General features: G+C 45.3%; 1 protein-coding gene across 1 annotated transcript in view; it reads right to left on the bottom strand.

Annotated features, from left to right (window-relative positions):
* The window catches only part of adam12a (ADAM metallopeptidase domain 12a), a 170606-nt gene that overhangs the window by 119786 nt on the left and 28955 nt on the right, over positions 1-21865 (bottom strand). Inside the window, exon 3 of the mRNA XM_080789705.1 lies at positions 20336-20409. Within this exon, the coding sequence (XP_080645831.1) occupies positions 20336-20409 (74 nt within the window). The remainder of the gene's footprint in view (positions 1-20335; positions 20410-21865) is intronic.

Genomic DNA, 21865 nt, shown 5'->3' with positions numbered 1-21865 from the left:
CTGGTTTTTCCTCTCGGCTTTTCACATCTCGTGTCCGCCAGTTTCCTGCCCGTCGAACCCTCAGCGAGTTCGCAGCCTGGCTGTGACCCCCCCCCACCCCCGATGCGCGGCCCCGGCCTGTTGATGACTGTGAAGAACCTCGTCATAAGTGAGGCCCACTCCCAATCCCCCCCCCCCCCCCCACTGACCCCCATGGGGGTCCGGGCACCCCGAAGCACTCCACAGCCTCTTCATCAATCCGTGGCAGTTCCTATTGTTGTTGGCTTGGTGCGCGGGCGGCTGACACGCTGTGCTCCCAGAGCTCGCTCTCCCTCTCTCTCTCTCCTGTCCCCAGCGCTGGAGGGATTAGGTGAGAACGAACGCCCTCGGGGGGGGGGGGGAAAGACCTCGCCGTGGCCCAATAACCCACACTGGGAGTCGGAAGGGAAGTCGCTGACAGAAACTCACGGGAAAAGGGAGAACACCGAGGATGGATGGTGAGACAGAAAGACAGAGTGTCAGACAAAGAGACAAGAGGCAGAGACAGGGAGATGTGTGTGTGTGTGTGTGTGTGTGTGGGAGTGTGTGTGGGAGTGTGTGTGGGGGGAGGATGGGGGGGGGGGGGTGAGACCCGTCACACCTAATCTACCAGCACAAGAGAGCCCCGGTCACGTCCTCACCGCAAGCACCGCCATTCCGTCCTCCATCTTGTCCTCCCTATCCGTCCATATCTCGGCATAACCCCGGCAGTCTCATATAACCTTAACAACAAGACGGACGAGGCGAGCGCAAAAGCATCTGCTTTCTACATGACACGGAAGAGTCTTCGAGGTGCCTCGCTTTTCTCTCTGCGCCATTTCCTTTTATCACTTGTTCGGGCCGAGGTCTAAATTTAGTGATGAAAGAAAGAGGCGCCTCTGGAACCTCTGACGCCAGTTTCCCCACCACCACAACCGTGTCTTGAATGCAGAGTCTTAAATCAATCTCTAAATATAGGAAGAAGGGGAGAGAATGAAGGAATTGCATTCAGCAAAAGCAACCATGATGATGCTTCTGGAGCTCTGCAGAGATGTTATCTTCTGGGGGGGGAAGGGGAGGGGTTGGGGGGGGGGGGGGGGGGTGCCTGCTGCTGTATATTTTCCGCTGCGCTGGTCATCTGGAACGGATGTCGGTATATCCACTCTTCCGCCCCGGCGTTCATTTTTCACGGGGGCCACGGTTCACGCCACCGTGCGTGAAGGGAAACAGGGGAGGAGGCACTATGGTGACAGAAGGGGGTGAAAGAAATGTCCCAGATCAGCAGAAAAAAAACGCTCTTCCTTCGACCCAGAAACCCGTCGTCTCCCTCCTCGGGACTGATAAACGCGTGTGGCTTCCTCGCTCGGTCACTGACCCCCCCCCCCCCCCCGCACGTAGGGAGGACTGGTCATATGTGGGTCACAGACTGTGAGAACAGACAGACAGCACGGAGAGGATGGAGATGGAGAAAACATGGCATTAACCCTTTACAGTGAACGGGGATGAAACCTCAGGCAGTGTTTTTCCAGTTCAGGTTGAACACGAACAGCAGGGTTAAAACATGAGGCTGCCATCATACGACAGTACAGTGGTTCACACATTTCTTTGGGCTCATGAGGGCACCTCTCTGTAAATCACTTTTTCATCCAGGGCCAGGACCACCACTTTATAGAACCTTATGTCATTATTAACGTAAAATATGAAACTCTTTCTCATACATGTCACGAGGAAAACTAGAGAGAGGATATCACTTTCATTTAGATTATAGAAATAATTGTTATAGTAATTCAATACATTGCAAATTAAATAATAAACGTTTCAATTAACTATAAATCCCTGTGAGTAACAGCCTGGTCAAATATCCCGGCTTGCTGCTTTTTTACCACACTGTATATTCCCCCTGGCACCTCGCAGCCTTGGGGAACATTTCATTTGACTTTGATTTATGCTGGGTGCCTTCACAGAGCAGAGAGAGAGAGACACAGAGAGACAGAGAGAGAGAGATTGAGATAGATGGATGATACATAGTAAATTGACAAATAGATGGATGGATGATTGGAGATCAGTGTGCCTGTATAGGTAGGTATAACGCCCCCTCAAACAACACAACCCTTTCCATGCCAGATGCTCAAACCTTTTTGAGCTTTTCCGTTTTAAACACTACAGTTTAACGGTGATATAAAGGGGGTGCATACTTAGTTTAGACTAGTCATTGGTTCGACATGGGTTAAGGTTAGGTTTAGGTATGCTGCCCCGTGGGAGGTTAGGTTTAGACTATAGTCATTGGTTCGACATGGGTTAAGGTTATAGTTTAGGTGTGCTGCCCCGTGGGGGGTTAGGTTTAGACTAGTCATTGGTTAGTCATGGGTTAAGGTTAGGTTTAGGTATGCTGCCGCGTGGGAGGTTAGGTTTAGACTAGTCATTGGTTCGACATGGGTTAAGGTTAGGTTTAGGTATGCTGCCTTCCGTGGGAGGTTAGGTTTAGACTATAGTCATTGGTTCGACATGGGTTAAGCCTTAACCCATGTCGAACCAATGACTATAGTCTAAACCTAACCTCCCATGGGGCAACACACCTAAACCTAACCTTAACCGTTAAGGTTAGGTTTAGGTGTGCTGCCCCATGGGAGGTTAGGTTTAGACTATAGTCATTGGTTCGACATGGGTTAAGGTTAGGTTTAGGTGTGCTGCCCCGTGGGAGGTTAGGTTTAGACTAGTCATTGGTTCGACATGGGTTAAGGTTAGGTTTAGGTGTGCTGCCCCGTGGGAGGTTAGGTTTAGGGTGAGGGTTTGAGATAGGTTGTAGTTGTAGGACTAATGACTGGTCTAACCAATGACTAGTCTAAACCAAAAACTGTCTAAACTAAGTATATCTACTGCACCCGATATAAACGCTTGGTGATAAAAGTGACATAGTATATATTTTGTTTAACCCTGAGACCTATTCTACAAATGTATTCTAAACCAGTAGTTCTCACACTTTCAAGATGTTTAAAAAATAAAGTTAAAAAAAAATAACAGATGTACAAGCTCACAGCACGTCACTTTTTTTTGAATAGCCGACACAAAAATCTAAAATGACACACTTTGCTGTCCTGGTTTTAATAGGTTAAAAGTTAAAGCTATATGTTTCCGAATTCTGATAGTAATCATTGCTGTGTTGTGTTTGTTCACTGTCTCTCCAGCTCTGTGATAACAAACAGAAAATACATTTTCAGGCTGGGCCGATTTCTATCAGTTCAGGAAACTGTGATTATCATGTAATTTGATAGTGTTCCATTCCCTATTTGGTCTGTGATGTATTTTTGTTTGTTTGGTTGGTTCAACACTTCCAATTTCACTTCTACATCCTGTATCTCGTATGCGTTCCTCTCCCCTGATTGGATGAAATTGCTATACCAACCAGAACATATATTTTCTGTCTATAATAAAAGAGATGGGGAGACGCCTGTTCGATCAAACACCCCATAACACTGCTATCAGAATATGAGTACTGCTATCAGAATATAGAACACATAGTTTTTGTGTTGATCATCCAGCCGAGGTTCAGATCCGATTTGTGATTTTTCACGGCATCGCGATAACAATATAAACGTTTCCGCCGAAAGATAAACATCGTGTGCTGATGAGAACATTTTCCGTTTCTTATAATGGATGTCTGCGAGACGGGAAAACAGAAGTGAATGAGTAGTAATCTGCCCAAATACGGCTGGCACAAGCTAACTGCCACAGGAAAACAGAAGTGAATGAGTAGTAATCTGCCCAAATACGGCTGGCACAAGCTAACTGCCATCTGTGGCCATGCGGTGGTAGCCTGGCTAATAAGCCAGACTAATATCACACAACACTGTCGCGGGGCTGATTCGGTCTGGCTTACAATGGTGAAAGCCGTGTTGTTTGACCCGACGAAGTAATGGAGGATTCAGTCACGCCCCGAAACACCTGTATGACTTTTCAGCTCAAGGTTTGGTGTTTCCTCGGTAACCAGACTAGTGTCACATGGTGTTGTATAGAGACATGGAGCCTGCATAGAGAACGCATTTAGAATGTATGGACTGTCATAAGCTAGGTCGATACCACGCCGCTGACCTCTGCGACCTGACCCCGGCCGGGGGCGTCTTGTTAAAAACGTCCTGCAGCCGTGCATGCAGATGGAGGCAACACAGTTCAGGGCTATAGTGGAGACATCTGCTGAAGGCTGAGCCTTCCTTCATCTGTGCCTCTCTGTGGGTGTAGACTAGAGAGTCCCCTCGGGCACAGCCGTTGCGAACTTGCGAGGCATTAAAGGATCGGTTCAGGTCTTCGTGGCCTGCGGGCGCATCAGCTGAGCAAGCGGCCGTATAGCGGAGGAGGAGGAGGAGGAGGAGGAGGAGGAGGAGGAGGAGGAGTGCAGCGTGCAGCTGGGGAAGGCACTTCAAGGCGGCGAGCGAGCGAGCACGCTCTCTCATATCCCCGAGTCCCTTTTCGGGGGGAAAGGGCTGATGGAGCCACGGAGAGAGAGGAGAGGTGGCCGGGGGGCTTGTCAGCTGGGTGTTGTTCAGCCTGCTCTCTCCTCTGCTGCTCGTCATGTAATTCTCCGTAGCTCGGAGCACAAGGGGCCGTGCATGCTTCATGACCATCCATCTTCTGGAGTCAATCCGTGGACGGAGGCTTTAACCCATTTAGGCCTGAAAAAAATGTCTTCTAAATCCTGACAGTTTTCTGAAATACCTATGTTTCTAGGCCTATATATCACTCAATATTTCATGTCAAGGACCCCAAAAATGATCTGTAATTGGCCTCCGACCCCCATCTGAAAATATGTTGTTCCAGGGACCCTCCCCAGAAGCAAAGATTTGAGTTAAAAACGTTTGTTCAGAAAATATATATTCCAAATTTGAGGCGCATTTTCACGATTTTTCAAAAAGAGCAGACCTACAAGCTCGTTGTAGATCTGCTATTTTTCAATAGCTACTGTAAAGAATAACATAAAGCTAACACAAAAAAGGGGTTCCCGCCCAAAATGGGTTAAACACAGCCAAAATGTCACGTATCTAAGCACGTTTGCACGTTCGCGCGCGCTCGTTGCACGCATACACACAAAGACTTGTGCATGTGTTGCAGTATATGCAGGGAGAGGCGAGTATATCACTGTACTTGTTGAGGACATCAATATTTTTTAGTATGGTGATTTCAGGAATGCAATTTGATTTATTTATTTTTTTGCCCCATTTTAAACCCTAATCCTGAAGCCGAAAATAGTTCCTCTAAATAGGCTACCTAATCCTCCTAAACCAACCCCCTAAACGGAATCTTTTCCCCAAATGTAACAGTAATAAGCTTAACTAACTCCTTCTCTCCTGAGAGGACCTGAGGAGAACACGGTCCTCCCGCAACGTCCATTTCTCAAATTCCGACTTGCGTGGACATTTTGAGAAAGTATTAGTATTATTAACCCATTTTGGGGCGGGAACCCCCTTTTGGCATGTTAGCATTACGTTATGTTTTAGCTATTGAAAAATAGCAGATCTACAAACTCATAGCGCGCCACCGAGTGGCGCGCTATGAGCTTGTAGGTCTGCTATTTTTTGAAAAATCGAAGAACGACTGACACAGAAACATAGCTTTTTCAAGAAAACAGTCGAGATTCAGAAGACATTTTTAGAATCTGATCTCAGGTCAGAATGAGTTAAGTACACAGGCGTGCAGGCATGCCATGCACGCTCATTAGGATCATCTCCCTGGACAGAGAGCAGAGCAGGAGGACATGACATGCAGGCCTGGCTGGGCTGTGCTGGCTGGAGGATTATCACCGTGGGTCTCATCTATCTCTCCGCTGTTCAACACCAATAACACCGTAGAGCGCTGGACGGGAACCAGACGCTCACACAACAACACGCAGGCCGTCACAGAGTTTACGTCGTGTGTTTTTACGGATGTCCAGCTGACATCCTGTTATAGATCAGAGTCTATACAGGAGGGAGGGGGTTCCACAAATCATGCACGTTCAACCCAGATTCGGCTCAAACAAGGGGTTAACCCATTTTGACCTGGGAACGATTCTGCAAATGTCTTCTGAATCCTGACAGTTTTCTGAAAAAGCTGTTTCTATGTCAGTCGTTCTTCGATTTTTCAAAAGTAGCAGACCTACAAGCTCGTAGCGCGCCACTCGGTGGCGTGCTATGAGCTTGTAGGTCTGCTATTTTTCAATAACTAAAGCATTACATAATGCAACACCAAAAGGGGTTCCCGCCCCAAAATGGGTTAAATTCATTTCACTACCCATGCCACGTACGCCCTACCAACGGTCATAAAGTAATGTCAATTACTTCCAAACTGCCCTCAAAGAGCACTTACTGTACGGGTGACTGCATATCAAAACGTTGCATGGTAGTGTATATTTGTCATGTCATTAAAATGTTCTTATGAATTGAAAATGGAGGGCCCCAAATAATGGAAACAAGCCTATAGTGCCATCATGGTTGTTTTTTAAAATCCTCTTAGCAGGCCTTGTATTGAACAGTATTTCCCTTTGCTTATCCCATTTATGCTTTAGCTATTGAAAAATAGCAGATCTACAAGCTCGTAGCGCGCCACCGAGTGGCGCGCTACGAGCTTGTAGGTCTGCTATTTCTTTTAAATCGAAGAATGACTGCCATAGAAACATATCTTTTTCAGAAAACTGTCAGGATGTAGAAGACATTTTTAGAATCTGATCTCAGGTCAGAATTCTACAAACTGTTAATAAAGCAGAGCAGAGCAGAGCAGAGACCCCCCCCCCCCCCCGGCCCCAAACGTGCATCTCGTCTCAAAGAAGACGCCCTCGTGTCTCCTCTAAAGAAAAATGTGGACAGGAAGGCTGCTCACCAGGGTCAATATGGAGCTGAGCAGAACAACAGGCCAAAGATGATACGCAAATAACAAATAAAATATATATCACTCCCTCCCTGTCTGGAGTAATTTGTCCTCGTGGCTGCCGCAGTATGTTGAACATTGTAGACATTAAGCCAGGAGTAAGACAAGGAGTCTTTCAAATCCTCTTGTCAGAAATTAAATAAGCACGCTTTCAGTTTAAAAAAAAAAGAAAGATTGCTGGGCTCCAAGTGTTTCATAATGGCTTTCACATTAACCCTCGCCCAATTGTAAAAGTGTTTGCTCTTGGGCAGCACTAGACTCCTCTCTGCTTAACAAGGTGAATTACATCCTCTTATAATGAGACTGTTCCAAAAAAAAAACTGTTCCCCAAAGTGACAAGCTTGGCCGAGGGCCCAAAATGACTTGAAGAGGAGGAGCAGGGAGGTACTGCAGCTAGCAGGGAGACAGAGACAGCACTACGAGGAGGAAGAATTGAGGACGGAGGACGAGGATAATAAGGAGTCGAGGAATGAAAAGGACCGGTAGAGACTGTGAGAGTGACAAGAGGAGGACTTGTAAAAAGCCTTCACTTTCACCGTGCTTCTCCGAGTGGTGTAGAAATAACATCCACATAACATCCCTAACATCCACATAACATCCACTTGTTTTCTTTTCATTCCTCGACTTTATATCCTAGCACTTTCTCTGAATATTGTTTTATCTCTGATTCTATACCTGCACTAGATGCAGACCCAGACCTCTGTTTATGCTATATGGTGTCTCATGTCTGTTGTTGTCGTCCTGTATTGTTTGTATGTTTTAAACCACTACTCTTGCTGTAAACCTATAATTGCCCTTCTGGGACATTAATAAAGACCTTGAACCTTGAACGTGTTCAGTGGCGGGAGCTTAAACACCGACCCCTGAAACAAAGGGCTGGTACGGTACAGGGATAATAAATGGCGTCACTGTGAAGGTCACAGACAGGTAGGAAGGTGTATTGTCGCCCATGTATTGTTGTGTGACTGAGGTTTCCTGGGAGGACAGAAGCAGCTCGGGAGGCTATACCTTAGCACTAAAGGTGAACGCTCACATTGAAATGGGTTACACGCACATGCAGTACGTGAATATTGTACATACATGTAGGCCTGCTCGCTTTTCCCCCGCACACACGAACACACGCTCAATAAATTCCCTCTCGTCAGCCGAATTCTAATGCGCCCGCATGCTCCCATTCTTAACACGGAGACCTTATTACCAGGAGAAGGATGCAGCGAGGTTAACTCTGGCCTTTGTACCCTTCTTGTTTCCTCTCTGGCTGCGAGGCCCGCATGATATTATACAGTATATACTGTAATTCATTCGTTTTCAAAGACGAGTCTTTGGAAACATGCATGTGGTTCATCTCTGTCCAGAGCCTGGGCCCTTTTAACTAGCTCTCTTCAAAAAATAAAAACGCAAATGTTTTTCGACAGAGCCTTTCCGGCCTTTCTCTGAATTACCTTCTGAGAATCTCCAATTATTTCCCTGCTCAGCGCTCAGAGCGGTAATTAATGAGGCCGACGTGGCGCTTGACATTCCTAATTAATTAGAAAGGACCTGGTTAACACCGTGTGGATGGAAAGCCCTTGGAAAAGACTCCCCGAGCATACATGCGGGATGGATGGAGAACAGAAACCGCTCGTCCACCAGTGTCGCGCAAAACCTATGCGTGCCTCCGCGTGTGTCTGCGTGCCTCTGCGTGTGTCTGCGTGCCTCTGCGTGTCTGCTTTCGTGCAACCTTAACTCATTCACCTTAACTCATTCGTGCATGAACTCATTAATACACTAGCCCCTCCTATATACTAGCTTTTTGTCCTAGCTCGTGTCACATTTGCCATTGACAATGAAAGGATAATTTACGTTGATGTGTCTGAGCAAATCGACATGTTACGTCATGATGATGTACGATGATAAGAGCGCCCCTCACTTCACACTTCACAGCAAATGTTTTTAACTCAAATATTTGCGTCTTTGTTCCTGGAACAAAACTATTTTCAGGTGGGGGGGTCCGCGGCCAAATACAGATCATTCTGGGGGTCCTTGACAACAGGTTTGAGCACCACTGATTACGTTTTTCAGAAAAATGTCAGGATTTAGAAGAATTATCTGTTTTATAATCTGGTCTCAGGTCTTCCGGACTGTGCTCCCTCCATCCTCCCTTCTCATCGTACCAACCCTCTCCTCTCCCAGCCTCTCCAGATGCCCCCACACACACACACCCAGCGTTCACTTTCTCCTGGCTTTCCTCCGGGTCATCGGGGCTTCCCCCCTCTCTCTCTCTCTCCCCATCTCTCTCTCCCTCTCTCTCCCTCTCTCTCTCTCTTCACTCCGAGGCCTTTTTTCCAGATGCTCTGCTGGCGTCTCCAGCCCTCCAGCTGTTAGAGACATTGCTCTCTCTCTCCGTTTCCCCTCCGCTGTGAAGTACTTACGCAGACGGCTGGAATCAAACCGTAGAGCAATGGGGCTCGCTCTCTCACTCGCTCGCTCCGCGGTCTCTGGAAACTCTAGGGTATAATGGGCCCATATTCACTCCTCACAGTTTACCTTCAGCGAGGCGTCCCCTGGGTCCCCGCAGAGAGGAAAAGACTCATCCATTGTGAAGGAGTTGATGGCATGGAGACAGCCCCCCCCCCCCCCCAAGGCGACTGTGGCTCAGGAGGTAGAGCCATGATGATCGTCCCATGATCCGTGGGTCAGCGGTCAGTGTCGAAGTGTCCTTGGGCAAGACACTGAACCCCAAATTTGCTCCCGATGTGCTGGTTGGTACCTTGCATGGCTTCCGCTGCATGTGTATGAATGTGTGAATGTAATGCACATTCTATGTAAAGCACCTTGAATAAAAGGCGCTATATAAATGCACCATTTACCCCCTATAGTCTTACAGCTGGAACAGGGGGTGCCTTGTTGCCCACAAGCTTTCTTTATGGTAGTATATTCCACCCGATCCCATAACATAACTTAAAAATGTTGGAATTCTTCATACGTTAAAATCTGTTTTAACTTTACTCCTCCACATTTTGTAAATGCCTGGATCTACTCGCCCCTTTTAAGTCTATACACTCCCGCTGATCCTTCGATACAAATTCTTTGAGGGGCGCGAGCCCCTCCTCCAGCGTCTGTCTGGCTTTCAGAAATGACATCCATCATGTGGCAGCCAAGTCTATGGACTTAATGTTTGCTTTATGTGACAGCCACAGTGGGCGCCCCTCAGCAAATGGTAAAAGCGCTTTACATACTGTAGATTTCCCTGCAAGGCACCAACATGCACATCGGGAGCAATTCGGGGTTCTTCTTGCTCATGGACACTTCGACACCAACTCTGGGGGAGCCCGGGATCAAAACTGGGACCCTCACGGTTCCATTCCGGCCGCTTTACCGACCACTCTACCGCTGCACCACTGCCTCAGTGGTTCATCACACTTATACGAGTGTGATGTTTATCTCCTATGAGCACCTCGGTTTGGCCTCTGTGTTTTTTTGTCAACATCTTGATGGTATAAGTTGAAGATGGAGCCTTGTGCACTTCTCCGCCCAGCCCAGATTTTCCCAAATGCGATTTGAACTGGCATGCATCTCTAGTCACAACAAGCTGGTGTCACTGACTCCGTGTAGATGTGATAGGGTCAGGGGGATGTGACTGTACAGGGTGGCTGTTGTGTTGCTAATGCAGCTGTTCTGTCTTAACCAGAGTGTGACACAGAGACCTGAAAGCAGCAGGCAAGACAATCCACACCCTCAGTGGTGGAAGTTAAAGCAATATCACAATGCAGAAATACTCAAATCAATCAATCAAAATATACAAATGCTACAAGTAAAAGTGCACATTATGCACAATGTTGAAAATATCGCAATATATGGATATATATACTGTATATCATATGCATGTATAAAAATTGCAGCTCACAACAGCGACCCGTTGCGAGATAAATATATATAGGTCTAGGGTTAATGTATGTTTTACAAAGTAACTACGGTACATTTTTCAAATAATTGCAGTGGAGTAAAACATTTGCCTCTGAGATACAGAGAAGTATAAAGTATTGAAAACTGTACCTAGTTACTTTCTGCAATGTTTTACATTATGAGTCATCTATCGCTACGGCCCTTCCTTGCATTCTGAATCTGGTGTTCATCATCAGATGGGAACGGGTTGTTTTACAGGGACTACATTTTGAGTGCAAATGCAGAGCTCTTATCAGGTTACAGTACAGTTACAGTACTGCCCCGGGGGGTCAGGGGAGTGACCAGAACCACAGAGAGGCCCAGCAGGCCCGCCTTAGGACTGACTGATGTCGGGATGGAGGCCGCTGTGCTCCATCCTCAATAGTGTCGTAGTCGAGTACACCTAAAGCGAGCCCGAGGGGGGTGGAGCGAGTCCAAGTCAAGGCCGAGTGTGGGAGGAGGGGGGGGGGGTCCAGTCCGAATCGAGGCCGAGACCAGATTCATACTGTGGTCAGCAGTATCAGTAGTAGTTATACTTGACCGGTACGTGACCACGAGAGCAGTCAGCTGGCGCTCCGTTATACGTACTTAACAAGACAGCTGTCTATAAGCGCCATACAGCTCTCTAGTAATGTTAATGTGAATCTGAGACCGAGGTCAAGACAGAGTCAAATGATGGGCGAGACCGAAACGAGACCGAGTAAATGAAAATGTGGACTTGAGACAGAGACCGAACTCGAGTACTACAACACTAGTCCTCAACTAGGTCGGGAGTTGGTGGTGGGGTCAGGAATTGTACTACTGAGACCATCCATCCACCCTAGCTTCATTCATTCATTCATTATTCATGTATTCATGCATCTGTTATCATATCATACATGACTACCTGCTGTATCGAATCAATGTCAGCAAATCCAATGGCTTTAAGGTACTGACAGTGAGTTCAAGGTAACGGTATAACTCCGTTCACAGTTGCACCGTCCATATGTTATTTTATAGAGCACCCTCTTCACTTTTAACGCTCATATTATATTATACTAACATTAAAGAGCCCGTCTTAAATCACCCGGTAATCATTTCTGGTCGTCAACCAAGACAGTGATGCTAAGACAGGGTGTTGTGAAGAGGGCAGCGGTTCAGTGAGTCCAGAGTTGGTGTTGTGGCTAGACTGAACTCTAGTATAGCGTATAGGAGGTTGTCATATCAATGATGAATAACCCATTTTGACCTGAGATCAGATTCTAAAAATGTCTTCTACATCCTGACCGTTTTCTGAAAAAGCTATGTTTCTATGTCAGTCACTTTCGATTTTTCAAAAATAGCAGACCTACAACCCTGTAGCGCGCCACTCGGTGGCGCGCTATGAGCTTGTAGATCTGCTATTTTTCAATAGCTAAAGCATGACATGATGCTAACACCAAAAGGGGTTCCCGCCCAAAATGGGATAATTCAAACAAATAATAATAATAATAATTCAAACAAAATGGCATCTATTCCAGCCCTGTGGCTGGATGAGTGCAGTCAGTGCACTGCATTTGTACAGTATGAATATGAATTGTGGCAAAAAGCCCCCAAAAGGACAGAGAGGCTAAACCCGAGGGTTGATGCACGACCTAAAGTGTCTGGGTTACCGTGAAGGACCTCCCTGTGGAGGGAACAACCACGGTTGCTGCATTGATCAAAGGATATTTTCCCAGACATCTTTGGGACTAACCCATTTTGGGCAGGGAACCCCTTTTGGTTTTAGCATTACGTTATGCTTTAGCTATTGAAAAATAGCAGATCTACAAGCTCATAGAGCTTCCTACGAGCTTGTAGGTCTGCTATTTTTGAAAAATCGAAGAACCACTGACATAGAAACATAGCTTTTTCAGAAAACGGTCAGGATGTAGAAGACTTTTTTTTAGAATCTGATCTCAGGTCAGAATGGACTAAATGAGCCTCAGGTCCTTACTCTGCTGTCCTTTAGCTCTATGCTCTTCTCCTGCAGTGGTTATGTAAAGATGAAAACTGGAAGGACATACTGTAGACTATGTATATGAAGGTAGATGTAAAGCACATACTGTAGACCACTGGTTCCCAAACTTTTTCATGTCAAGGACCCCAAATTGACACTCATTAGACCACCATTTGAAAAAAATATGACAGGGATCCCAATAAGAGAAGATTTTGACTCCTCTAGCGGTGATTCTCAACCCGTTTCATTTCAAGGACCCCCAGTTTGACATGCATTATAGTCTACGGACCCCCCATTTAATGACATTTCTATCACTGGGACCCTTATTTATATTGTAAAATCAATGCTAATCTAACTCTGAGAGTGTACAAATGGAACCAAATGGACCCATAAGAGTCCATTTGGTCCAAATTATCATTTAGCTGGGTCCCCCCTGGAACTCCCTCAAGGACCCCTGGGGGTCCCCGGACCCCACTTTGGGAACCACAGCGGTAGACTTGTATTATGAAGGTAGATGTAAAGGACATACTGTAGAGTGACTTGTATTATGAAGGTAGATGTGCTGCAAAATTCAAGAGCTTGTATAGGTTTGATTTGAGCACTCGGGAAAAAATGCGATCTGAACAGTGAAATTTGCACTTCCATAAAATATTCATTACATACGCAAATCGACATTTGAAGTCACAAAGAATAAAATCAAATCTTGTGCAACCGCCAAGGTCTGATTTCTTTCCCTCTTTGTGTGACTGCAAACTTCTGATTGCGTGTGTGTGTGTGTGTGTGTGTGCGGTCGGTGTACAGTACAGGTTACGGGTTCAAAGATTATGAGAGCTGAAATCAAATCAACAAGGCCTCCTATTTTGCAACATATCTACTGTACCATATGCTGCAGATGTCCTTTCTTCATTTCTTTTTTACATAATAGTAGTGTGGATAACAGGAGCTTATAGAGCTTAGAAAATAAGCAGAATGGGAGTGTGAACGCATTCAGGGCCAAGACCTTTTTGCTGCTCCTCATTATATCACACTATTATGTGTGTGCTGTTAGTTTAGAATCGCTCTGAATCATTGATTATTGGCGGATATTGATTATCAGAATAGGTCAGAGGTCAGTATTGCCTTCCAGCAACAGAACCAGCCCTTTTCGACAAAACTATAATAGCACAAAATTGTGTGCCTACTATATATCGGTTGTTTTGGGATATAGTTTGCAATAAAACAGGTGCGAGAACAAGTATTAAACATCTGTTGGTAATCAATACCAGCGCACGTTGCATCAGAAAATGTAATATTTCAAGATTTTATGGAATTCAGTCAGTTTAAGTGCTACCAGGACTCACTACAAGGTAAAAAAAAAAAGCCCCAGAACTGAAACGAGGGGCATGATTGAGGATGAATAGTCCAGACGTCGGCAGGCGGTCTTTTATGGACTTCCTTTAAGTCCACAAAGTGCCCATTTCTTTACTTGTAACCTGCTGGCGCACTTGCCTGAAGCCCGCAAATGTAGCTGGCTGACTTAAAAAAGGCATTTAAATCAAACTATGCAAGAAATACCTTTTACTCTTCTCTATGCTTTCTATGCACAGAGTTGACCCGGCCTCTGAACAAGGCGGTCGCATTCTTTGGACATAAGGGCTACGCTTGCATGCGGGCCCTTTGTCTAAGACAAATTTCAAATAATAAAGAACCTTGAACCTTGAACAAGTAACGGGTGACGGACGTCACAATAGTCAGAAGAATATTCACAATCACCCCGAGTGTATTAAAGCAATGTTCTGAGGAAGCGTATCTTTTCACATCTTTCAATGTTCAGCTCAAATACCTGCAGTCAACGGTACACTGGCACAAATTAAATATCCACTCTCTGGATGGCAATGTAAACATCGGAAAAGAAAGGCCTGGAATTTCAGCATGCATGGATTTCATGACATCTGTGCTTATATATGTATGGACATTCCTACATAAATGTTAGTCCACCTAGATTCTACTTAGACAGTCCAAACAAACTACTGTAAAGCCCGGCACAGCACTGTGACTGTACATCATGTTCTGTTCTAGACTGTGAAAAGGACATTAACCCATGTTGGACTGAGGTCGATAAAAAAAAAAGGCTTCAATATCCCCCAAAAATTGGGAAATTACAGTAACTACAGTATGTCAGTGGTGGTCAACCTTTTTCATGTCAAGGTTGGGCCACGGACCCCCATCTCAAAATATGTAGTTCCAGGGACCCCCCCAGAAGCCAATATTTTAGTTTAAAATGTTCGCTCTGAAATATATATTCAAAGATTTGTGACTCATTTTCACGACTTTTCAAAAATAGCACGCCACGTGCTTTTAGAACCGCTATTTTTCAATAGCTAAAGCTAACGTAATGCACGAAAAAGGGGTTCCTGCCCAAAATGGGTTAAGGAAGTGTCATTTATGAAGGGATTTCAAAGGATCGTGAACATCCAACAGTGACAATATCAACGTGTGCATTTTGTCATTTAACTGCATAATGTAATTGCTTTTGTCGCTGGATAAGTATCCCATCGAACAGCTGCGCCCGTTATCATTAGCCTTTTCTCCACATCATCAATACATTATAAACTCCTACATTGTAAACTCAACGAGACAGATTTATAATTTGGTATACGATGGCGTCACCACCACCCGCATCTGCGACGCATTGTGAGCCTAAACAACAGAGCAAAGAATAGGCATTACAGACTAGAAAAAAACACTCAAATGTAATTCCACTAAGCATTAAGCTGTCGCGTGATGTATTGTGAACATTTGAATTATTTTTAACCCATCTTGGGCGGGAAACCTTTTGGTCTTATGCTTTAGCTATTGAAATATAGCTCTGCTATAGGTCTGCTATTTTTGAAAAATCAAAGAACGACTGACAGAAACATAGCTTTTTCAGAAAACTGAAAACTAAAAGACATTTTTCTTAGGTCAAAATGGGTTAAGTACAAAAACAAAATGGATTAATGTTTTCAATTACGGCAAAATGAAGGTTTTGTACATAATGTTCACACTAAGTGAATTCCATCAGCACTGATGAAGACTATTTGTCAAAGGAGTCGGTAAGTAAACAAAACATTCAGGACAGATGAAGACGTTAATGTTTTCCCGAAGGAGATATGGGGATTCAAAGGCACTCTGGAATATTATTACAATGGAAATGGCCTCCCCTATAATAGGCTACCTCTGTTACACCCAATTAGGTTAAAACATACGAATTGAGTCACGACTGAGCCGAACGCCGTGAAGCGAACGTCATGTTCAATTGTGCGGCGCAGCCCTCTCTCTCATCGTATAGTTCGCCCTGCCAGAAATATTGATTAACTAACAGAGAACCCGGTGGAGAGAGCCGAGCGAGCACGGAAAAAAAATACAAAACAAAAAACAGACCTTAGGGTTTTTAATTCAAATCATTTCATTTTAGGGGTCCATGGTTTTTACATCCTCCCCCCAGACGTGTTCTGGGTGTTTGAACAACTGGACTTCATCAGCCAACACCGAGACGTCCTGCCAGCGACCTCAGACTGGAGCCATCGCTCCGCGTGTGAACAATACATAATGTTGACGTTCAGAGCTGGCTCTGTCACACACCCCCCGTCCCCCACCCACCCACCCCGCACACACACACACACACACACCAACAACCTCACTCAACGTGACTGTCATATCATGTCCTTTGTCACGTCACCACAATGCACAAATACCGCTGTTACCGCCGGGTATAGATGATGTCCTGTGTTAAAAGTCGTAAACCGATGGTTTTGGGGCATCAAAATGAGAGTTGCCAAGGTAAATATGCTCATTTTGAGAATGGGCCATTTCACACATTTTGTCCAAACGTTTTCAAAAACAACCGATCGGCAATTTCCGGATAGCCCAAGTTGTTGATGTATGTTTTGTAATAATAATAATAAGCAAAATCTGCAAAGTAAGTAGAAACTAAAGCTGTCTTTGTGTAAGTGGAGTCAAGTGTAGGAGCTTCTACTGCAGTAAAAGAAATACAAAAATACATTATTTGACGTATTGGGAGTAGAAGTATAGAATTGAAAATAAAATAGCACCTCAAACTACTACTAGTACTCGAGTAAAGATTTTTAATTACTGCCCAGTAACCACTTTGTTTAGCCTCTGAACCTCTCGGCTAGGGCAGACCAGACTACTCTGACAGAGCTGAACCAGGTCCAAAAAAAATGTGCTGAGAATCGAAAAATAAATTCTTCCCAACAGCACTCACACGTCCAGTGCCAGTCATTAGGCCTCGTTCTCTCTGTTACAATTAGTAAATCCTCATGTCAGATTGGGATTCGGGAACGCTTGACGAGCCGCATTATTTATGACAGTGTTTTCCCATCGGGAAGAGCTCATTAGGAAGTCCCGAACTGACCTTATCCTGCATGGACTTCATGTTCCTGTTGGCTGTGCTAGTCTTAACCCATTAAGACCCGAGGACATTCTTCTAAATGAAAAACCTATGTTTCTATATCAGTGGTTCTCAACCTATTTCATGTCAAGGACCCCAACAATTATTATGTAATTGGCCCGCCGACCCACATCTGAAAATAATGTTGTTTCGGGAACCCTGCAGCGGAAGCAAAGATGAAAAAAAATGTATATTCAAAAATTTGAGGCACATTTTCAAGATTATTCAAAAATAGCAGATCTACAAGCTCGCCACCGAGTGGCGCGCTATGAGCTTGTAGATCTGCTATTTTTCAATAGCTAACATAACGCTTAAACTCCAAAAGGGGTTACCGCCCAGAATGGGTAAACCCACTAAAGACCTGCAGGGCCGACTCTACGCCATGGCCTCTGTCGGGTGGAAACCGTATGATGTCCAAAACCGTTGCTTTTTCAGGATTCAAAATTCAAAGATGGCGACAAAAAGTAGCACAGATCGACAAGCTCAAAACACGTCGCTTCGCGCCACGCTTTCCGAAGCTTCGTGGATCGTCTTTTGTGAGACGCTGTAATAATATGATCAAGTATAGGCCCTATACTTGATAGGGTGTTAATTAATTTACTAAAGAATAAACGGGTATCTTCAACTTGGCTGGTAATGCAGCATGACAGTGTCTCAAGGGTTCGAGTCCCAATCCTGACAAACTTTGCTGTGTGTCTTCCCCCCCCCCCGCCCCCCCCCCCCCCGCATCTCTCTCCCCGTTTCCTGTCAACTTACTGTGTATCTATCAAAAAGGCAAAAAGCCCCCCAAATATATTAAAACATAAACAAAGAAAGAAAATGATTTCTGCCCGACAGCAACAAAATAACTTCTAAATCCGTTTAGTTTTCTGAACAATTTATGATGCGTTATAATAACATAGCACATTATAAATAATATATATTTAAAAGCTGAATCTAAAATGACTCGCAGCAGATGCTTTCTCGGTTTCAACGTGCTAAAGTTCTACTGCGGACTGTACGTTTAACCCATTCTGGGCGGGAACCCCTTTTGGTGTTATAGCATTATGTTATGCTTTAGCTATTGAAAAATAGCAGATCTACAAGCTCATAGCGCGCCACCGAGTGGCGCGCTACGAGCTTGTAGGTCTGCTATTTTTGAAAAAAATCGAAGAACGACTGACATAGAAACAAAGCTTTTTCAGAAAACTGTCAGGATGTAGAAGACATTTTTAGAATCTGATCTCAGGTCAGAACGGGTTAATGGAATGGGACAACGATGACAGGCCGTCTTGGCTGCGGCCCATCTGGGGTGATGCATGCATGCATGGAGGAGTCTACTTGGCCCCCGCCGTCCCGTTCCAAGTCCAACCTCCACCCTGGAGCTCCACCTGATCACCGGGGACACTAATGTTCTTTTCTTTTTGGGTTTCTCCAAATCAAATATTCATACCGAGAGCAAAGAAACCTCTCTCTCGTTTCAACTCCTCAACACTAGTGTGAACGGACGCGGCTGTTGAATAACTTGAACAATCTGCAAAGTCAGCCTTAATATAAATATGTGTCTGGTGTTCGGTCGGTCGCACCTGCAGCAAAAACAGGAAGGCATGTAAAGATAAAGGGCCCCCGAAAGTTATCGAAAATGAATGAGTGACTGACTGAGTTCCTATCGAAATATTTTCAAAAGCAGGTAAAGCGTAAAATTGTGGCCGCTGGTGCTGAAAGGGACGTCCCGTCCCGGCTCGAAATTTGCATATTTGACTCTGGAAAAAGAGTCAAGAGTGAGTGAGTTTCAGGCTTGGCACAAGCATAAGAAACAACCTCCCCTCCCTAGTTCCCTCTCTCTCCCTCCCTCCCTCTCCCTCCCTCCCCCTGCCTCCCTCTCTCTCTCACAGCTCTGCTCGTGTGTGGCGATAGAGCCAGATATAAAACATATTGCATCCATCAATCACAACATCCCATTCTTCTCTCTCGCAGAGGCACAGACCAGAGAGAGAGACGTTGTCTGAGGACGAGGCCGGCCACGCCAAGCCCCCCCCCCCCCCTACCGAGTAAGAATTGTGAGGAAGACAAAATACTCGGGCCAGACGGGAACCGGTCTCCATCAAGCTGCAAATGTGTTTCAAATGGTGCTCCACTCGTGCCAATCCCCCCCGCCTTGACCCCCCTCACCATGACACGACAATATTGACAATATCATTTTACCCATTCAGACCGGGATAACGTCTGGGTCGTTATGCCTTTCGATCCGGAAACGTGTCCACGTCACTTGACTGAGACTCATTTATACTTAATATAACATACATGACGGAGTTAGTCAGACCCCGAAAATAGCAGATCTGCAAGCTCGCAGCAGCATCTTGAACGAGACACGCTGCGAGCTTGCATATCTGCTATTTTTTCCAGCATAGGACGTTGTCGTACACGGTGAAGTAGTATAAACGAGGCATTAAGATTCAGACGGCGTCTTTACAATCATCCTCGGGTCTAAATGGGTGAATGCGGAGCGAGCAGGTGAGGTGAGTTCCGCATTCAGACTGCGTACGGCGTACGGTACGGCGTGGCGATACATCAGAGGAAAAGTTAGGAAGAGGAGAGGAAGAACAAGGAAGGAGATGCCGGCTTTCATTAGTGTCCGACTGATTTATTCAGCAACCTTGTGTCTTTCAAGTCTTTGTTCCCGGAAAACACAAAAGAATAGCAAAGAACAGAACATGAACAGAGCCTTGCCCCAAACTAGTGGTTATTGTGAAGGACGATATTTCCTATTCCTTGGCTGTGTGTGTGTGCGTGCACGTGTGCGCGTAAGTGAGTGAGTGTGTGCATGCATGTGTGTGTGTATTTGTGTGTACCATGCATGTGTGTGAGATGTTGGTCACAAAACGATGACAAAGCTTGCACAAAAAAAACAAATTTGCAACAAAATGTTTGCGAGTAGATGCATTGTAGACGCATGTAGTTGCAAGCAACCATTGAATTGAAACAATTTAATCACTATAGGGTCCACTGCGCAAAAATCTTGGAATACGGATGTGTATATTACAGGAAACTCCAACAAACTCCCGTAAACTCCCGAATTGTACTATCACACCTGTATATTAGGTTAGGGGTTAGGGGAGAAGAGTATAACTTATAAAGTAAGTATAACTTACTCATTTTTCACCATGTCCAGGAGCAGCCGTTCACCTTCTGCTTGGATCTGGACCCTCAGAGACGCCGGGTGACCCTGGAGACACGAGACAGGCGAGAGAGAGAGAGAGAGAGAGAGAGGACATGGTTCATACAGTACATACAGTAGAGAGAGGACATGAGTGGGAGGCCTGGTTCATACAGTACATACAGTAGAGAGAGGACATGAGTGGAAGGCCTGGTTCATACAGTACATACAGTAGAGAGAGGACATGAGTGGGAGGCCTGGTTCATACAGTACATACAGTAGAGAGAGGACATGAGTGGAAGGCCTGGTTCATACAGTACATGGGGCGGCGGTGGCTCAGGGGTAGAGTGCCTGGATGGGAACCGCAAGGTTGCCAGTTCGAACCCGGGCTCCCCCAGAGTTACTGTCGAAGTGTCCTTGAGCAAGACACTGAACCCCTAATTGCTCCCGATGTGCTAGTTGGTGCCTTGCATGGTTTCCGCTGCCATCGGTGTATGAATGGGTGAATGTAATGCACAATCTATGTAAAGCGCCTTGGATAAAGGCGCTATATAAATGCACCATTTACCATTTACCATTTACATACAGTAGAGAGAGGACATGAGTGGGAGGCCTGGTTCATACATAAGTTGCATGTAGTGTCGCACACCCAACATAGCCGTTCACCTGCTTTTACTTGTACAGTTTGTGGTAAAAGAACAAGAAAGGCGTTTAGTTGTACAGTTTTGTAGCAAAGGCTTGTCAATATATGATGTGAGAAAGCACATGAGGACCCATACAGGGGAAACCTTTTACTTGTACAGTTTGTGCTAAGAGCTTTGCTCGAGCTTAATTTTTTTCCTGCCTTGATCTCCTTGACAAAAGAAAATGACACAATGGGAACTATGCACAAAAACGAACTTCACCCACTTTCTTTACTTGTAAAACTGTGTTGTGACAATAACGGGGGTTCTGATTGCCAATCTATAAGCTTACAACGTGTATAGATTGGTGCGTGACAGCCCGTGCTCAACTATTTACAACTCTGTAAAGTATTAGTCTTGGACTGAATCACTGTATCCCTTGATTGTGAAACCATGCTTGCCCGCCTGGATGGATGTTTCATACACAGCGCCTTAGCCGCTAGGTTTAATAAAGACAACAGTGGGGGGAAAAAAAACCCTGTTGTGTGCTGAAACAATAATACAATAAAATACATCAAAGGGTGTTCAAAATAAAAGGAAAAAAGCAACGCAGATTCATTCCACCGAGCTGACAAAAGCTGGAAGGAGAACGAAGTCACCCGGCGAGGCGAGTCTCCTCCCCGCGAGACAGAGAGAGAGCACAGCGTGTTTTCAATTGACGAGAGCAAAGAGTTGTGGAATCCTTATGAAGCTACTTTGTGTCTCAGAACAAGAGCTGAGAGGATTAGCTTTATGCTTCTATTCCATTTGACATTAATCCAACCAGAACCACATAATCTCCCTCCACACCCCTGAGTTGGAACGCAGAGAGAGAGAGAGAGAGAGAGAGAGAGAGAGAGAGA

The sequence above is a fragment of the Protomyctophum bolini genome (assembly GCF_963924005.1).
Source record: "Protomyctophum bolini genome assembly, chromosome: 18".
NCBI classification, from domain to species: domain Eukaryota; kingdom Metazoa; phylum Chordata; class Actinopteri; order Myctophiformes; family Myctophidae; genus Protomyctophum; species Protomyctophum bolini.
The sequence above is the reverse complement of the archived record's forward strand: the minus strand, read 5'-3'. Positions and strand labels throughout refer to the sequence as shown.